Genomic DNA, 18,323 nt, shown 5'->3' with positions numbered 1-18,323 from the left:
GGTGGGGAGTCGTTGGATGGGGCGTGGGAGTCCCAGGGGTCTGTCTGGGGGTGGGGGTGTGGATAAGGGTTGGGGCAATCAGGATACAGGTAGGGGGTAGGGTCCTAGGGGGCCAGTTAGGATGGGGGGAGGGTCTCAGGAGGGGGCAGTCAGGGGACAAGAGGCAGGGAGGCTTAGGTAGGGGGTGGAGTCCTGGGGGGCAGTTAGGGGCAGGGGTCCCAGGAGGGGGCAGTCAGGGGACAAGGAACGGGGGGAGCGTTGGGGGTTCTGAGGGGGGCGGGAAGTGGGAGGGGCAGGGGCGGGGCTAGGGCAGGACGGGGGCGGGGCTCCTCCCGTCCTCTTTTTTGCTTGCTGAAATATGGTAACCCTAATACTGTACATATCTGTGTGAGTGAAAGGTTTCCAAGCTAGTAGAATGCTCTTTCCCCCATTCCAAGAATCACCAGGATGCCTGGGTTCAATCCCCTAAGAAAATAGTATCCTATTAGAACCACTGAATTTCAACTTGTCTCCCCTCTTGTTCAATGCATATATGGGGCTGCTGTGGTACAGGCTGCAGTACTTTCATTATGCTGTTGACACCCAGATCTATAGTTGTCAGGCTGGCATGCTCAGACAAAGTAAGGTGATGCTGGCAGGGGGAAGCAACTGGAAGACACTCTGGGGGATCCTCAACATTCAGGATTTAACTTCTCCCCATTCTATGGGTGAGGAGAACCTCAAATCTGTCATCCCAACACAGGGCCGGCTCCAGGCACCAGCTTGTCAAGCAGGTGCTTGGGGTGGCCACTCCGGAGAGGGGCGGCACGTCCAGCTATTCGGTGGCAATTCGGCGGACAGTCCCTCACTCCGGCTTGGAGCGAAGGACCTCCCACCTAATTGCCGCTGCAGATCGTGATCGCGGCTTTTTTTTTTTTTTTTTTTTTTTTTTGGCTGCTTGGGCAGCCAAAACCCTGGAGCCGGCCCTGTCCCAGCATAGCCATGTGAGGGGATCCTTGCAGAGTTTTCCTCTCTACAGGCCCTCTCTCATGGATTTTTCCCACAGAAAAGAACAATCTGGGCTAAGAATTTTAGGGCTGCTCCCTCTGGACTGCATAGGAAAAGTTACATTAAAAAAGAATCCAAAGGAATTTTGCAATTTTAATTTTTCAAGAAAAATAGAAAAGCAAACATCAAATGAAAACACAATGCAATGAGGAAGGCATTCAAACTGGGGTACTGTTATTATCAACAGCAGGGCAAAAGAACACAAACAAAAAAGTCCGGGGTTAGAGTTTCAAAAATGCTCAAACTTGGCTTATCTCTGTTCCCACTGAAATCCATGGGAGTTTTACCAGTGACTTAATGACAGCAGAACTAGGCAAATAGAATGAAAATCCCATCCGTATTTCTTTATGCTTTTAATTCTTTTCACACAGGAAAGCCTGTGTACACAGTGCATATTAGTTAGAAATAGAATTATGATATTATTACTATTATTATTAATTATATAGTTGCACTGTAAGCTCTCTATTGTCTTAGGTTTATACACTATCTACTACAATGGGGCCCACATTCTCACTGAGGTTTCTGGCTACAATTTTGCTGAAAATAATAAATATTAAATATAATAATAAAAGAAAAACATATCATATCACAGCTGCATCCAGTCCCGCTTGCTTCTACTGAAGACTTTAGGGTTGTCACATTATAGGAAGTTTTTTTCACTTTATGTTAGAGTGAGCTATCAATGAGACAAAAGATGATGAGCTCTTAAATTTGTGGTCAGGTGGTAGCAGATACAGGAAGTTCCTTTACAATCACCTCACTATTTCTTAGTCTGCTATCTTCTCCAAGCGACCTTTCTGCTATTGATAACCATGCTAAATAACCTATGGGAAAAAAACTTTAGACTGTTTTTCCCTAGCCCCCTGGTATTTTTCACTGGCATGTGATACCGCATATATTTCCAGAATTGTTTGTTTGGTGAGTTAGAGTTAGAAGATTTCCAGGTAACCACTGGTAAAATTTTAAGAGCTTTCTTCACTATTGGAGGTAAAGATTCTGGCTCTTGGAACGACTTGTACTTAATTAAAATCAATTTTATCATGTTATCTTCTAAAGCACAGTTCACTGCTGCCTGCAGTTCAAAGATGCTGGGTCCATTGACATAGCCAGGACTCAAGATAATTATAGCTCGCCTGCTTTGTTGAATAGCTGTTACGATATCATCAGTGTAAGCTGAAAAAGAAGTAATGATTAGTACTAGCTTACACTTTGGGCTTTTCAGCCACAGGCACCGAAAACATTTTAAAAAATTGAATATATAATCATGTTAACAACCATGTAAATGCAGCCACCATTGGAGTAAAATGCAACAACTGCACACAACAGCACATAGCAATGTCCCTTACATCATGAGAAGAAGAGAATACAACTGAAACCACAGGAGCATTTAGAAAGCCATTACCCAATTAATTTGGCAATGACACCTGGGCTAACATCTTCATTCTTCTAATAAGTGCAGTCAAAGATCTGGCTGAATGCCCCTTCTGGATGCTCTCCAGACTGCTGTACCAGGATCCCAATGTTGAATCCCACATACTCTTAGCTTGCTAAGGCTGGACAGAATGTAGGTACTGTCCCTGGCTTTGGGCCTCTAAGGAACGCACCCCCTCATGGCAGTGGGGACCTCACAGTCCAATGGCCTAGGCCCTGAAACTAGTGCCTCCCCAGCTGTTCTTGAACTTTCCCCAGGATCCCACTGAAGGTGTGAGCCTTCTGGTTTACGCTTTTCCTCTTCAAGGGTACGCATGGAAGACAATGGACACGCACACACACACACACACAAACACGGTCTTAGCACAGCATTCTAAACAGTTTTCTCCTTATGTAGCATGAAAGATAAATGGATCTACACAAAATAATAAACATACGTAAACATAGTTTTCCTGCCTCAGTTTCTACACTACTCTGGAGAGTTCTTTGAGCATACATCAGAGCCCTCTAAGGAGTCCAGGATGTTTCACCTCTCCCCCCACCCCCCAACCAGCCTCCTTCACATGGCTTCTCATCCAGAACATGGAGGCCTAGTCTCACTTCTCCCCATCTCCCTCTAAAATAGCTGCTGGGAGACCCTCTCTTTTATAATCTCCAGCCTTTATCAGGTGATTTCTTGATCAGCCTCATCAGGTGATCAAATTCCCCTACCAGGTGACCTATTACATCATTATCAACCCACCTGCACAGACTGGTTCTCTTGGGCAGGAGTCAGCCTATTGTCTAAGGTGGTGCCATGTCAATGAGAGAGCACGTAAGTTAATGACCCTTTGTTCTTAGCCCTGTGCTGCTAAACCTTGGAGGTCCAACATGGAGGTAAAAGAACAACCGAGAAGGCAAAGAAACCCCTCATTCAAAATTAAATCTGCAGTCTGACAGATACACAAAAAGAGCTCCTGACTCCAGACAGAATTCATAAGTTGTACATAGACAGGTTCCCCAAATTGCCACAGGTGCCATGGGCTCTTCAGTGACTACAAGGAGTGATGCAATTTTTTTTGACAGAAAATGTAGTTTTATACAGGGAAAAATTCAATTTTGCTGAAATGTTTCAATTTTCCATCAGCAATATCGAAACAAAATATTTTGTGTCAAACCAAATTAAAACAGTTTTGGTTTGTTGAACCAAATCAAAATGTTTTCTTTTGGATCAGTTCAAAATTAAACTGTGTCCACCTGAACTGCCACAGTGACTCATAGAAGGTGAAGTTCAGGTGACTCGTGCTCCTCTTCTCCCCCTGGCCTCAGCTTTGTGGCAGACTACATCTCCCATGATGAAAGATGGTCTCCCATTTGGTTGAACCAATGTGGTGTATCATGGGAATTATGTGACCATGGTGTATCATGCCAGTCCATCCAAAGAGTCTGGCCCTTAGAGGAGAAAAGATGCATTTGGTACTTGAACTAGAACTCCACTGAGATCTGGGGGACACTTACTAATGTCTAACCAAGCCAATAGGAAATGTTTCAATTCAGTTCAACAAACCAAGAAAAATATTTTGATTTAGAAATGTTAACATGCCAAAATGTTTTGAAATTTCCAAATAAAAATTTCTGAATTTTCCCTTCTGCAAAAAAAATTGATATTTCATCCTGCTTCCCACACGACAGAAAACCCAGTTTTCAACCAGCATCCGCTAACACTATGCTGGGGCATTAGTTCAGTTCTGCCCCAAAAGGAAGTGTTTTACTCTTTTACTGATTTACTGATTCAACAACACCACTTACTTCAGCACCTTGGTGATTTCCCTGGGAGGTCTCCCATTCACGTGCTGACTAAACACAAGCCTGTTTAACTTGTCAGAGCTAATGAGTGCACAATTAGAAGTGAAGTAGTAGCACACATCTAGGAGATACTTAGAATGGCTGTTTTCCCCAAAAAGTTGATTTAAAAGGGTATGTTTTCATTACAGTTAACCTAGTTATTTATTAATCCAAATTAATCCTATAAATGGTCCCATTCTACTACTTATACTTAATTCCACCTCAGCACAGGGGGATGAACTAGATGACTTCCTGATGTCCTATGTCTAGGATTATGTGATTCTATTATTCTACTTATTAGAGGTATTTTATTCTACTGCATGGGAGATCTCCGCAGATGAATATTTTCTCCACTTCCCTTTGATATTGGGAGATATCTTAATTAACATAAGAGAAAGTTATGGTGATGTTTAAAAGAACATGACAGAATGTGTAAAGTTGTCTTAGGCTGTGTCTACACTGCTACTTTCAGTGCTAAAACTTTAGCCGTTCAGGGGTGTGAAAAAACACCCCCCTGAGTGACAAAAGTTTTAGCGCTGAAAAGCGCCAGTATAGACAGCGCTTTAGCGTCGGGAGGCATGCTCCCAGAGATAAAGCTACCACCGCTCATTTGGGGTGGGTTTTTTTTAATCACTGAGAGAGCTCTCCCCTGGCGATAAAGCATGTCTACACTGTCCACGTCACAGTGCTGCTGCAGCCGTGCTGTAACATGGGCAGTGTAGACATACCCTTAGTCCCCTGCTTCACTTGGGGGATTCTGGAAGGTTCTAGAAACTTCTAGCCAGCTCTTGAAGCATAGATGGCTTATGCCTGATGATACTGGGGGGGGACACAGTTTAAAGGGGGGGCCACGTGACCACCTCATGGGTGGCCCCTGGAGGAACCTTCCAGCCCCATCCCTCTGAGCCTGGGCAGCCAATCCTGCCTGGTCCTGGGAGGCTGGGGCCACAGGAGTGGGGAGCATATGCCCCTGAACCGGGTCCACCAGCCCCGGGCTGACTCACAGCACCAGTGTCTCCCCAGAGCTCCCATGACCTTGTGGACACCTCAGCAAGGGGAGGGGCACAGGCAACACCCCTAACTCAGGTTGGGCAGTGGGAGCCTGCTCCCAGCGCCTTCCGCAGCAACCCCCCGCTCTGTGCCCAGCCGAGGCCACCGCGCTCTCCCTGCCCCACCCGAGCTCCATCCTTCTCCTGCTTCGCCTCCCATCTGGCACTTCCAGCTCACTCGGCCCCTCCTGCCGGCAGCCAGGCCTGCCTGAGCAGGGTGGAGCCATTTCTCATGCTGGCTGACTCTGCTCAGGGTCACTCCCTTTGTGCAGCTCAGCGCTTATCTGCGAGAGACCCTAGCTGAGGAGGTGGCCCCTCCGCTCCCCATCCGGGCCCAGGTGCCGGGGACAGGGGCCAAGTGAGCCGGAGTCCCCCCACTCATCCGGCTCGCTCCGCCCCTGTCCCCGGCAGCTGGGCTCTGGCTGGGAGCCAGCCTCTGTCACCTCTGCAGCCAGGCTCTCTCGCAGACATCGACCCTGAGCGGAGTCAGCCAGCCCTTCATGTACTAATATATATTTATGCCTATGTCTGTAATTTTCACTCCATGCATCTGAAGAAGTGGGGTTCTTACCACTTCTTATTATGCCCAAATAAATCTGTTAGTCTTTAAGGTGCCACTGGACTCCGTGTTGTTTTTGAGGATACAGACTAACACGGCTACTCCTCTGATACTTGCCAGCATGAGAAGCGGCTCTGTCCCCCGTCCTCAGCTCCCCGCCAAGGCCCAGCTGCAGGGAGGGAGGAGCCAAGCGAGCTGGAAGTGCCAGGCGGGGAGGCACAGCAGGAGGAGGGCAGAGCCATCATCCCCGAGCATCAGGCTGAACAGAGCAAGCCCTGTAAGGGCAGCTTGGGACTTGCCAAAATCTGGGAGGGCACTTGATCCCACATCCCCTCCCTATGCGTCACCGAGGTTTGAAGTTATGAATTTGTTGGGAGCGGAAAAATGGGACCTGTGAATTACTGTGCATTGGTTCTATATAAAGAAAACCTACCCTTGAAAAATGCCAGAACAAGTCATCTGAAGATTTGAAACACTGTCTAGGCAAATGATTTTTCCCGTTTAGTTTAACTATAAGTAGAATTTAGGTAGGATTTTTTTTAAAGCTACTTACAGTGGGCCTAATTCATCAATGAGTTGTGCCTGCCAATGTCGGTGCCAATAAGTTTGACCCAGTATTTCTGCACTAATTTTATTTTTTATTGAAAAAAGGGGCATCCGACAGATAGCAAAACATACTTAATACATGCTAAGAAAATGTTTAATGTGGATAAATGAGTAATATAAGTAAATTGCAATATGAATGTGGAGGGGGCATTCCTCTGACATTCTGGTATAGAAATAGATAGAGGTTTTAATAAAAGCTGGTTGAAAAACAGAATTTCTGTTCCACAGCAAATTCCGAGATTTCAAAATTTCGTTTAATCCCAAATGAGGATGAAATATCAAAATCTTGAATTTTTTTGTGCAATCAAATATTCCAAAATATTTTATTTTGTCTTTATATTGTGATTTTTATATTATGTAAAATAAAAGTCTACACATTTTGACTTTTACAAATTATAATATAATAGAAAAGGTAAAGAGAAAGTCAAAATGCACTGTTTCAACCTTACTAAAATGAAACATTGAAATAATTTCCCATTGAAAATTTTGACAAAATCAATCAAACGTTTTGATTTAATCTAATCAGCATTTTCCAGCGGGAAACTGTTCCATTGGAAAATTTATGACAAGCTACAAAAATGCTTATACAAAAAGTGTATTAGTCCTTTAAGAATGCTGAAAAAGAACTTTGCCCCAACCTAATATGTCCTCAGTGATGACACTGAAGTTCTGTGTGAATGGGATATCTTAGGCCATGTCTACATGTACAGAGAGATCTCCCATCAGCATAACCCCCACCCCCAAAAGTGTGAGCAGCATAAACTATGACGGCAGAGGGAGATTCGGGGTTGTGGGGCCCTGGGCCAGAGCAAATGGGGGCCCCTCTCCACTCCTTCTGCCTGCAGTCCCCCCCACCTCCCTGCCCGGCACTCTTACCAGGAGCGAGGTCGGGGCGTGGGGGCTTCCCCTGTTCCTCGGCAGGAGCTCTGGGCGGGCAGGGACACCCAAATTGGCCAGGACCCCTGGGCATGGGCCCCATTGGCCCAGTGACTAATCCACCACTGTATGACAGTGGGAGAAACTCTCCTGCCGATTTAGCACTGTGCACACTAGCACTTATGTCAGTGTAACTTTTGTCACTTGGGGGGTGGAATATTCTTGCCAACATAGGCAGTAGTGTAGACATAACCTTAGACTGTAGGGGTTGTGACTTAGTGAGATGAGCAGAAGCTCCATGACCAAATCACATGGTTGACATTTTTGATGAATAAGGCTTTTGAAAAATAAAATCTATTGGAGCGAAGGGTTGTCTATTGATGTTTTCCACATATCAGGTGGGACCTTACCTCCTCCTGGAAGAATGTCCCTTTCAAGAAGGCACAGTTTGTATCCATATTTGTTTTCCAACATCTCTGGAAGGACCTCCAGGGCAAACTGTTCCTCATTAAGAAAAGTGGAATCACTTTCAAAGGAGTCTTGTTTTGAATAGGACACAAATGCATCAAACTCTTTGGAATCTAAAAGAAAATACAATTTAAAATGTGCAGATCATCTAATCTAATTAAGGTATTTCTGAAGTACCTATCGCCTTTAATTTAATGTAATGGCAAATTCTCATTATAGTCAGTATATAAATATTTTATTTACCTGAATACACTTGATTAATAGCAAACAATTGTCAAATCATGTAGTGGAGTCAGTCAGTAATTCAAGATCAGGCCTGCTTCTCCATTACCTTGCAACTTTTGTAGACATTCATTTTGTACTCAAGATGAAAAGCAGTGGAAAATCAGGCCCTTTGCTTCATTTCAGAAAGCATGCAGAAAACAAGTAATATCCTTTGCTGCATGACCAGCTGAAGATCTGGCCCTCTCATTTATATCAGATCAAAGGGTGCGGCTACTCAAGAAAAACATGGTATTTCCAATGCACAAGCTGCTTCTAAAATGCAGTGCATTTTATTGCAAGTAAAAACCCATCTCTCTTCATAGAATATCAGGGTTGGAAGGGACCTCAGGAGGTCATCTAGTCCAACGCACTGCTCAAAGCAGGACCCATCCCCAGACAGACTTTTACCCCTGTTCCCTAAATGGCCCCCACAACAATTGAACTCACAACCCTGGGGTTAGGAGGCCAATGCTCAAACTACTGAGCTATCCCTCTTACACACCCTGTTGTCATAAAAACACATGCATTGTTTAATACAATCCTAGAAAAATCCACATGTTGTTATAAATAGACATGAGGGAAAGATGCAAAGTTCAGGTCAGGATCCAAACACCACCTCAAACTTTGGAGCCGTCCACTTCTTGAGTTCTGGTTCTGTCCCATTAACGAAATAGATCCGAGCTGTGGATTTCAAATCCAGATCCAAATTTTCATAGAATCATAGAATCATAGAATATCAGGGTTGGAAGGGACCTCAAGAGGTCATCTAGTCCAACCCCCTGCTCAAAGCAGGACCAATTCCCAACTAAATCATCCCAGCCAGGGCTTTGTCAAGCCGGGCCTTAAAAACCTCCAAGGAAGGAGACTCCACCACCTCCCTAGGTAACGCATTCCAGTGTTTCACCACCCTCCTCGTGAAATAGTTTTTCCTAATATCCAACCTGGACCTCCCCCACTGCAACTTGAGACCATTGCTCTTTGTTCTGTCATCTGCCACCACTGAGAACAGCCGAGCTCCATCCTCTTTGGAACCCCCCTTCAGGTAGTTGAAGGCTGCTATCAAATCCCGCCTCATTCTTCTCTTCTGGAGACTAAACAATCCCAGTTCCCTCAGCCTCTCCTCATAAGTCATGTGCTCCAGACCCCTAATCATTTTTGTTGCCCTCCGTTGGACTCTTTCCAATTTTTCCACATCCTTCTTGTAGTGTGGGGCCCAAAACTGGACACAGTATTCCAGATGAGGCCTCACCAATGTCAAATAAAGGGGAACGATCACGTTCCTCGATCTGCTGGCAATGCCCCTACTTATACAGCCCAAAATGCCGTTAGCCTTCTTGGCAACAAGAGCACACTGTTGACTCATATCCAGCTTCTCGTCCACTGTGACCCCTAGGTCCTTTTCTGCAGAACTGCTACCTAGCCATTCGGTCCCTAGTCTGTAGCAGTGCATGGGATTCTTCCGTCCTAAGTGCAGGACTCTGCACTTGTCCTTGTTGAACCTCATCAGGTTTTTTTGGCCCAATCCTCTAATTTGTCTAGGTCCCTCTGTATCCGATCCCTACCCTCTAGTGTATCTACCATGCCTCCTAGTTTAGTGTCATCTGCAAACTTGCTGAGAGTGCAGTCCACACCATCCTCCAGATCATTAATAAAAAGAAGAACAGGAGTACTTGTGGCACCTTAGAGACTAACAAATTTATTAGAGCATAAGCTTTCGTGGACTACAGCCCACTTCTTCGGATGCATCCGAAGAAGTGGGCTGTAGTCCACGAAAGCTTATGCTCTAATAAATTTGTTAGTCTCTAAGGTGCCACAAGTACTCCTGTTCTTCTTTTTGCGGATACAGACTAACACGGCTGCTACTCTGAAACCTATCATTAATAAAGATATTAAACAAAACCAGCCCCAGGACCGACCCTTGGGGCACTCCGCTTGAAACCGACTGCCAACTAGACATGGAGCCATTGATCACTACCCGTTGAGCCCGACGATCTAGCCAGCTTTCTATCCACCTTACAGTCCATTCATCCAGCCCATACTTCTTTAACATTTTCCCAGACTTTGAGCAGAAAGTTTGGGTCCAGGGTTCTAGTTTGGACCCATCTTTGGCTACACAATGCATACCCCGATATATTTTTGTTTCTTAAATAAAAATGTAACACGTATTTCCATTTTAAAAGCAAACTTTTGCGGGGGGTTAACAGTTGAACAGGTTAATGACTAAATATAGACAAGGATGTAATGGATGCTGGGGACAGCTGGGGACAGCTGTTAACAGGCTGTCTTGCCTAGTACTCAGAGCAAAAGTACTGGATAGGGGCTCACTTCTGCAAGATGGTGGCTTCACTGAAGTCTATGGAACTACTCACATGCTTAAAATTAAACATGCACTTACCTGCTTTACTGAATTGAGGCAAGAGTGCTTAGCATCTTGCAATACCCAGCCCTATAAGAACGATTATCAATACTAATCTGTAATTAGGTGATAGTTCCTTATGTGATCTTGAACAGGTCATTTGTCCTACGTGAGGCACAGTCAGCGTCACTAGAAAACTCTATGTGCATGCTTGTGTATGTCCCCATCTAAGTTTAGCATGTTCAAATACTTAGGTCCCAGAACGTGTGCATCAAAAAAAAAATGTAGGTATGCAAATTTCAACTCGCAGATTTGGAGGTTGAGTTGTGGTCCCTTTGCAATAGAAAACAAGTAATATCCTTTGCACTAGAAGTTTGCATTTCCTCATTTCACCAGTGGAGGTCACTGTCGCCATAGTATAAACCACCGCTTCTCATAATTATTGGTGGTGGTGGTGGTGGTATTGTTATGGTAGCCATTGAGGTCAGGGCCACATTGTGTTAGGCTATGTCTACACTTAGGGTGACCAGATGTCCCAATTTTATAGGGACAGTCCTGATTTTTGGGTCTTTTTATTATATAGGCTCCTATTACCCCACACCCCCTATCCATTTGATGTCTGGTCACCCTATCTACACTTGCCATTTAAAGCGCAAAAAGTCCCTTTTTTCTGCTAAAACCGTGGGAGCCTCTACATTAGTTAATGACTTTTTGGCATGAAACTCAGAAGTTTCACCACAGAAAGAAAACCACCTTCACGAGAGGCATACAGATCTTTCTGCTGGGTTTTTTTTTTTTTTTTTTTTTTTGTGCTGTTGTGAAAATGAAGACACATTCTACCCATGTAAACACCCTTTGGCCTCCGGAGGATATCCCACAGTTCCAAAAGTGACCACTCTGGCCAGCCTCTCTGCTGCTCTGACACCAGGTAAAGGGACGTCCATCCCTCCCCCTGTAAGCCCCTGGAAGTTTGAAACTCCCTTTCCCTTTGCTTATAGATGTGGCGGGGAAAGCAGCCAGATGACATCAGGGTTTTTTTAAAAAAATGCCACAAAATAAACAAGGAAGTAATGGGGCTTCTGGGACATGAAACAGTGCATCATAGGGCAGTAAGCAGGGACCCAGAATGCCTTCCCCTCACCTCCCCTTCCCACAAGACCTATCGAGAGAGCTGCACTGTGGGATAACTGCCCTATAGCGCTGCTCTCATCGGTGATGGAAGTGCTGCTAGTGTAAACACTCTCTGACACCTGAGGAATTAAGTGGGTACACAAGCCAGAGCTTTTCTTTCACCGGTTCCCTATCACCGGTAAAACTTACAGTGCAAAAACTCTGCAAGTGTAGACGTACTACAACATGCTACATGCTACAAACAGTCTCTGGGCCAAAGAGCTTACAGTCTAAGTGGACAAGACAAAGAGTTGATGCTGCTTTACCTCTCCAGGAATGATCTGGCTTAACACCTCTTTATCCCAGGGATCATCTAGAGAAACCTCCAGGGGACTTTCCAGAGCCCTCATGAAAACTTTGTCACCAAACTAAATGGGGGATTAGGTGATTTCCCAAATCACCCTGGCCAGACGTGACTTATCTCTGGGCTCACCAATACACTTTCTGAAGAGCAATTTCTTTTTAAATATAGCAGCTTGCATCAAGGGCCAGGTGTGTTTCAGAAAAGTCTTACAGGTAGAAACCACCAGACTCCTCCACCCGCTGCACCTCACATTAGATTTGTAAGCACTTTGGGGTAGGGAAACTGCCATTTCCTATACATTTTTACAGAGCTTAGCACCTGGGAACCCCAACCTGGTAGAGAGCTATGGTGTTATTGCACTATTCATGAATAGAAGTTGATCACTATGATCAACATGTATTTTTTTAGGAAGAAAATATATAAATATTTCCAATAAGTGCCCTTATAAGTTGATTTGCCAAGTGACGTTGTCTCCCTCCTTGGTTATGTTTATGAGAAATCATGTTGATTAAATAGGAAAATAAATGATTATATGTCTCCATTTCCTCACCCATCTCTCTGCAAGCACATGCACCTCTAGTCTACAGATTTTACCACAGATTAAGGGAGAAATTGTTGTGGGAACTTCTTGGATCCCTGGTCTACGTGGTTTTTCCTAACCTCTGTCTCCTACTCTGCTATTCCCTGGCTAAATTACTGCTATTGTAAATTGCTCATTAAAAGACTTCAGTCAGTAAATATGTACTGCCCCATGTGTTCCGGCTTCTCTAAGATCCTGAATCAAAGACCACTGAAGTCAGTGAAAAGTCAACTATTGGCTTAAGAAGCCTTTGGATTAGGCCCTAATGTGATTGAAGACATTAAAGTAAATGGTTAACAGATATTGCAAATGACAATAGAAAACTTAAAGTAAAATAACAGTCTATCATGGTTCTATTTTTCTTACCCCCTATAGTTTCGTCCTTGGCCAAGTAATTTCTATACATCAGCACTATTTCGATCCAATGCTGGTAAACAAAAGCACTGCCCACCAGGAGTCCAACTAGAACTGCAATCGCACCATATAATATGAATTTGAAAAGTGCTGTTAAAACAAAATTATTGCTGTTAAAATTCAGTGTTTCCATAATAATACTGACATTTACAAGAAATGCTAATACCAGGAATGGGGACTAAACTGACGGACAAGATTCACTCCTGCCTGCCTCCCAAACTTTAAGGAAGTTTGGAACTGGATCTAAGTCCAATTCTGAACATTGTGACTCAGGCCTAGCATGGGAATTCAAGAGAATAGATAGTGTCTTGTTGACAGTGTAAAAAGCAGATCTGTTCTGGAACACAGAGCAATTCTAGCAGTTTTCAAACAAAACCTTTTCCGTTCAGTTTCAAGGAACCCCTCTAACTTATTGAAAAGTAGAGGGCAGTGATGACCACAAGCATATTAGTGACAGTGATCAAAACATATCTCATTATGAGAAATAGCCAGACAACTTCTGGATTTACCTCTTTCCTTCCTTTTTAGCTTGAGCACTCCTGTCGAGTTCCCCACAGAATTCTGAGCAAAGCAGATGAAGTTGCTGTTCAGGTCCCTTTCAGTAACTTCCCTGAGTGTGGCCACATGAACAAATGATTTGCCTTCAAGTTCTTTTACACGAATCCTAAACAAAAAAACACGCCTATCATCCATCTACTATTCATTCACATAAGTCACAAAAGCCCATGATTTTACAAATAAAGAGATATTAACATTCTTGTCATTCACTTGTGATGTCTGTGAAGAAGTAGGAGTATTTTTAGGCATCCTGTTTTTGCCTTATTTTCCCCTCTATGCTCCATTGTTACCCAGTGGGTGGAAAAGGATTGTTTGCTCTCAGGGCAGGCTAAGAGATGTGGGTCTGGGTATGGCTTAGCAGTCTGAAGGCTTGTCTACACTACCGGCCGGATCAACAGGCAGCGATCGATCCAGCAGGGGTTGATTTTTCGTATCTAGTATAGATGCGATAATCAACCACCAATCACTCTAGTGTCAACTCCGGTACTCCACCTCAACGAGAAGCGCAAGGGGAATCGACGACACACCGCAGTGAAGGCACCACAGTAAGTAGATCTAAGTATGTCGACTTCAGCTACGTTATTCACAGAGCTGAAGTTGCGTAACTTAGATCGATTCCCCCTCCTTTCTCCCCCCCCCATAATGTAGACCAGCCCTGAGGCTTGGTCCCCATAGCAGTGGAACATTTGAAAAGACAATGGCAAATCCAATTGCTCAGACATAGACACCTAGCAACCATCGACCCAGAGAGATTTGGATTTCCCCACCTCTCAGCAGGGAGTTTGAGCAACATTCCGCAGCAGAGAACAAAGGACAGGAGAAGTGTGAAGTGGGGGAATTAGAAGTGGCTGCTGGAAGTATTCAGGGCTCTTCCCAGGAGTGAGATGAAAGAGGTCAGACAGAGCTTAAACCAAGACGTTCATTACAGCTTGGCTGGGCTCTGGGCTAACCAGAATGAACTATGCTTTAATTTTCCGTTCTCTATACTACCCTAAGGACTTCCTATGCTGCATTCCAGTTAACTAATAAACCCAACTGTTTTGACAACACTTCTTGGTATCACTGCAAATGCTTGGTGAGGTGCATTAATCCCCGAAGAGTGTACAACTCTCCATCAGGAGTCTGTCTCAGTTGGACTTGCTGAATGGAGCTCATGGTGTGAAGCAGGAGCACCGAAAGCCCATAAGTCAGTCTAAGGAAGCAGTGAAGCCACATGGCTAACAAGGAGACAGAGTGGGACCCATAGGGGGTCTGGAATACTGAAGGGGTTTCTCCTAGAGACTGTTCCAAAGCTGGGGGCATAGCACCAATCCTGTGGATCCATGACAATGTCGCAAAAGAAAAATGATGTCCTTGTATGAAAGTTCAATTTGGTTCTGATCTCATAGTAAGGCCTGGTCTACACTGGGGGGGGGGGGAGGGGGCGGCAAGGAAATCGATCTAAGTTATGCAACTTCAGCTACATGAATAACGTAGCTGAAGTCGATGTACTTAGATCTACTTACCGTGGTGTCTTCACTGCAGTATGTCGACGGCTGACGCTCTCCTGTCGACTCCGCCTGCGCCACTCGCCCTCATGGAGAACCGGAGTTGATGGGAGAGCGCTTGGTGGTCGATTTATCGTGTCTAGACTGGACACGATAAATTGACCCCTGCTGGATCAATTGCGGCCTGTCGATCCAGCGGGTAATTTAGACAAGTAGGTTTGTTTACCTACCACATCCACAGGTTCAGCCAATCGCAGCTCCCACTGGCCATGGTTTGCTGCTCCAGACCTATGGGGGCTGTGGGAAGCAGCGCGGGCCAAGGGATGTGCTGGCCGCAGCTTCCAGCAGCCCCCATTGGCCTGGAGCAGTGAACTGCGGCCAGTGGGAGCCACAATCGACCGAACCTGCCGACGCGGCAGGTAAACAAACTGGCCCGGCCCACCAGGGTGCTTACATGCATGCACCCACATGCACACAGACACACACACAAATGTTAAAAGAACATTAAGGTTGAAAAGCCAAGCATTCAAAAGTTAATACCCAAATTAAGGTCTCCCGCGCAATCTTAATTCAGTCCCCCTGTGAATATGGATTATGATACAGTCTTTAATGGCATGATCACATACTATTTTTTCCACATGACCCCTGTCTCATTCAGTGCTCAGGATGGACTTGCTCTGTGGATTAACCAAGGTTGTGTAGTAAAGGAGACCGGTGTCTGTAGGACCCCTGCTTCATTTGTTGCAGAATTCAAAGGTATGTAGTGACTGAAGCAGGGGATTGCAAGAAGAGAAAGGAGGGTCTGATGGTCAAGATAGTTGAATGCTGCCATGAGGAATTGGATTCGTCCCTGCATCTGTCACAGAGTTCCTGTGTGATGCAGGGCAAGTCGCTCAAACCAAACTTTTCACAGGTGGTCACTAATTGTGTCTCTCTCATTTTCTGCGTGCCGGATTTGCATTGGGAGCTGCAACTGAAGTCAATGGGAGCTGTGCCTACATATAAAGCTTTATGTAAAGCTATATATTATTTGAACATATACAGTGCTATATAATGCTAAGTAATCTGAAAAATCAAGTTGTGAGTGTCTCAAATTGGGCAGCCAAAATTAGTGGACACTTTTGAGCTTAACTTCTCTGTGCCTCAATTCCCATTTGTAAAATGAGGATAATACTAGGGGCTGTGAAGACAAATACATTGCTTGTGACTCTCTAAAGATGGGAGCTATAGAAAAGCCCAGAAAGAGATTGATCATTTTTTCTTTAGAGCAGAGTTTGCACAGGGAGGGTGCAAGGATGTTTCGCGCCCTAGGCGAAACTTCCACCTTGAGCCCTCCCCCCCGAGCCCTGTAGCAGCTCTCCGCCCTAAGGCGCCCCACCGCAGCAGCTCCCCCCCCACCGCCCTGAGGCGCACCCACCCCTGCAGCAGCTCCCCCTGGCCCCGGGAGCCATGCGGCAGCTCCCCGCCCCAGCTCACCTCTGCTCCGCCTCCTCCCCGAGCATACCGTCACCACTCCACTTCTCCCGTCTCCCAGGCTTGTGGCGCCAATCAGCTGTTTGGTGCCGCAAGCCTGGGAGGGAGAGAAGCAGAGCGGGGCGGCGTGCTCAGGGGAGGAGGCGGAGCAGAGGAGAGCTGGGGCGGGGAGCTGTGGTTCCCCTGCGTGCTGCCCCCCCCCTTACTTGCTGCAGGTGGCCCTCCTTGTGCCCCCTGCCCCAGCTCCCTCTACCTAAATGCCGAAGACGACCAGGGAGGCCAAAGATCCAGCCACCGCCGAAGGACCCAAAATGCCGCCCCCCAAATGCTAGTGCCCTAGGCGACTGCCTAGGTCGCCTAATGGGTTGCACCGGCCTTGGATTTGCATAATGTGCAGTAAACAAGGCCTAGGGCCACCTCAGTATGAAGAGAATCAAATTATTGAACAGCTTCTCATTAATTGAGCATCATCTATTCCAGGGGTCGGCAACCTTTCAGAAGTGGTGTGCCGAGTCTTCATTTATTCACTCTAATTTAAGGTTTTGTGTGCCAGTAATACTTTTTAACGTTTTTAGAAGGGCTCTTTCTATAAGTCTATAATATATAACTAAACTATTGTTGTATGTAAAGTAAATAAGGTTTTTAAAATGTTTAAGAAGTTTCATTTAAAATTAAATTAAAATGCAGAGGCCCCCGGACCTTTGGCCAGGACCCGGGCAGTGTGAGTGTCACTGAAAATCAGCTCGCATGCCGCCTTTGGCACGCGTGCCATAGGTTGTCTACCCCTGATCTATTCTGTGCACTGAGCAAGGCAGAGTTCTGTGGACGAAATAGTATGTGAGCATTTAATTAAAGACTGTATTTTTGTATATTAATACATATGCAAAAGGGGGTGGAATTAGAATTGCATGAGCAACCTAACCCCTGGTACTTGCTAAATTTTCAGTGCTTCACTGTAGAACCATAATGTTCTTTTAACATACTTTTTTGTATGTAATTATATATACACATACATATATTCACACATACATAGTAGTGTGTTAACGTGTATTATATATATTAGAAAGAACATGTGTGTGTCACACACATTAGTATGTAATATGTTTGTCTAAAAATCCTCAGTGGACTTTTCTTACATTATCTGATACTCTGTTAGTGATCTTCCAGTGACTCCAGGTAAGAAGATAGTACATTAAAGTAGATATTGAAGACTCGACATTTGTAACCAACATTTGTAGCAGGGTTTTTCTGTTTGGTTGGTTTTTCCCCTTACCGTGTTGGCTTCTGCAAAAGTGGCTCACTTTTACTTTCTTTGTTGTCTCTGTACCAAGTTATCATGGGCAAAAAATCCCTTTCAAAGCCAAAAAATACTTTGCATTCAATTGTAAGAGGTTTTCCTGTGAAAAGGAAACAGAGAAACACTGTTTACAAAAGTCACTGGAAAATCTTTCTCCTAATTAATATGGGAAAGTGGTTGCTGGGTTGAGATGCATTTTTTCCCCTTTGATGCCAACAAAGGCATACACTGTCTCAGTTTTTGACCTAATCCATACAAAACATTGGACCTAAGATCCATACATGTCTTTAAACTGGTTTCTTTCATCCAGTAAAATGTCAATACTCCATTAAATTGTAATGTCCTTCCAGGCCAGAAAAAGAACCGCAAAAAATTCCCACTTACCAACTTCTACTTCAAGGGTCTTCACGCCACTGGGAGACAAGATGTTTGGGGTGTGGGCAGTGTTTCGTGCTGCAATACAAAATAAAAAATAAAATAACTGATAAGACTATATTATGTGTATTGAAAAGGTTGCTATAGTGTCAGGGCCGGCTCCAGGGTTTTGGCAGCCCCAAGCA

The 18,323-nt window shown here is 44.9% G+C and overlaps 1 protein-coding gene across 2 annotated transcripts in view; it reads right to left on the bottom strand.

Moving 5' to 3' along the window:
• Nucleotides 1-1,195: 1,195 nt before the first annotated feature.
• Nucleotides 1,196-18,323, bottom strand: part of IL18RAP (interleukin 18 receptor accessory protein) — a 31,421-nt gene continuing 14,293 nt past the window's right edge. For both annotated transcript variants that reach the window (XM_065580931.1, XM_065580932.1), the window contains 6 exons: nucleotides 18,148-18,216; nucleotides 17,740-17,863; nucleotides 13,458-13,612; nucleotides 12,901-13,038; nucleotides 7,803-7,973; nucleotides 1,196-2,220 (listed from right to left, as the gene is read on the bottom strand). In XM_065580931.1, coding sequence (XP_065437003.1) covers nucleotides 1,823-2,220; nucleotides 7,803-7,973; nucleotides 12,901-13,038; nucleotides 13,458-13,612; nucleotides 17,740-17,863; nucleotides 18,148-18,216 — 1,055 coding nt within the window. In that variant the 3' untranslated portion in view covers nucleotides 1,196-1,822. The remainder of the gene's footprint in view (nucleotides 2,221-7,802; nucleotides 7,974-12,900; nucleotides 13,039-13,457; nucleotides 13,613-17,739; nucleotides 17,864-18,147; nucleotides 18,217-18,323) is intronic.

Source organism: Chrysemys picta, chromosome 1, assembly GCF_011386835.1.
Source record: "Chrysemys picta bellii isolate R12L10 chromosome 1, ASM1138683v2, whole genome shotgun sequence".
Taxonomy (NCBI): Eukaryota; Metazoa; Chordata; order Testudines; family Emydidae; genus Chrysemys; species Chrysemys picta.
Note: the sequence above shows the minus strand (reverse complement) of the source record. Positions and strands in the feature narration are given on the sequence as shown.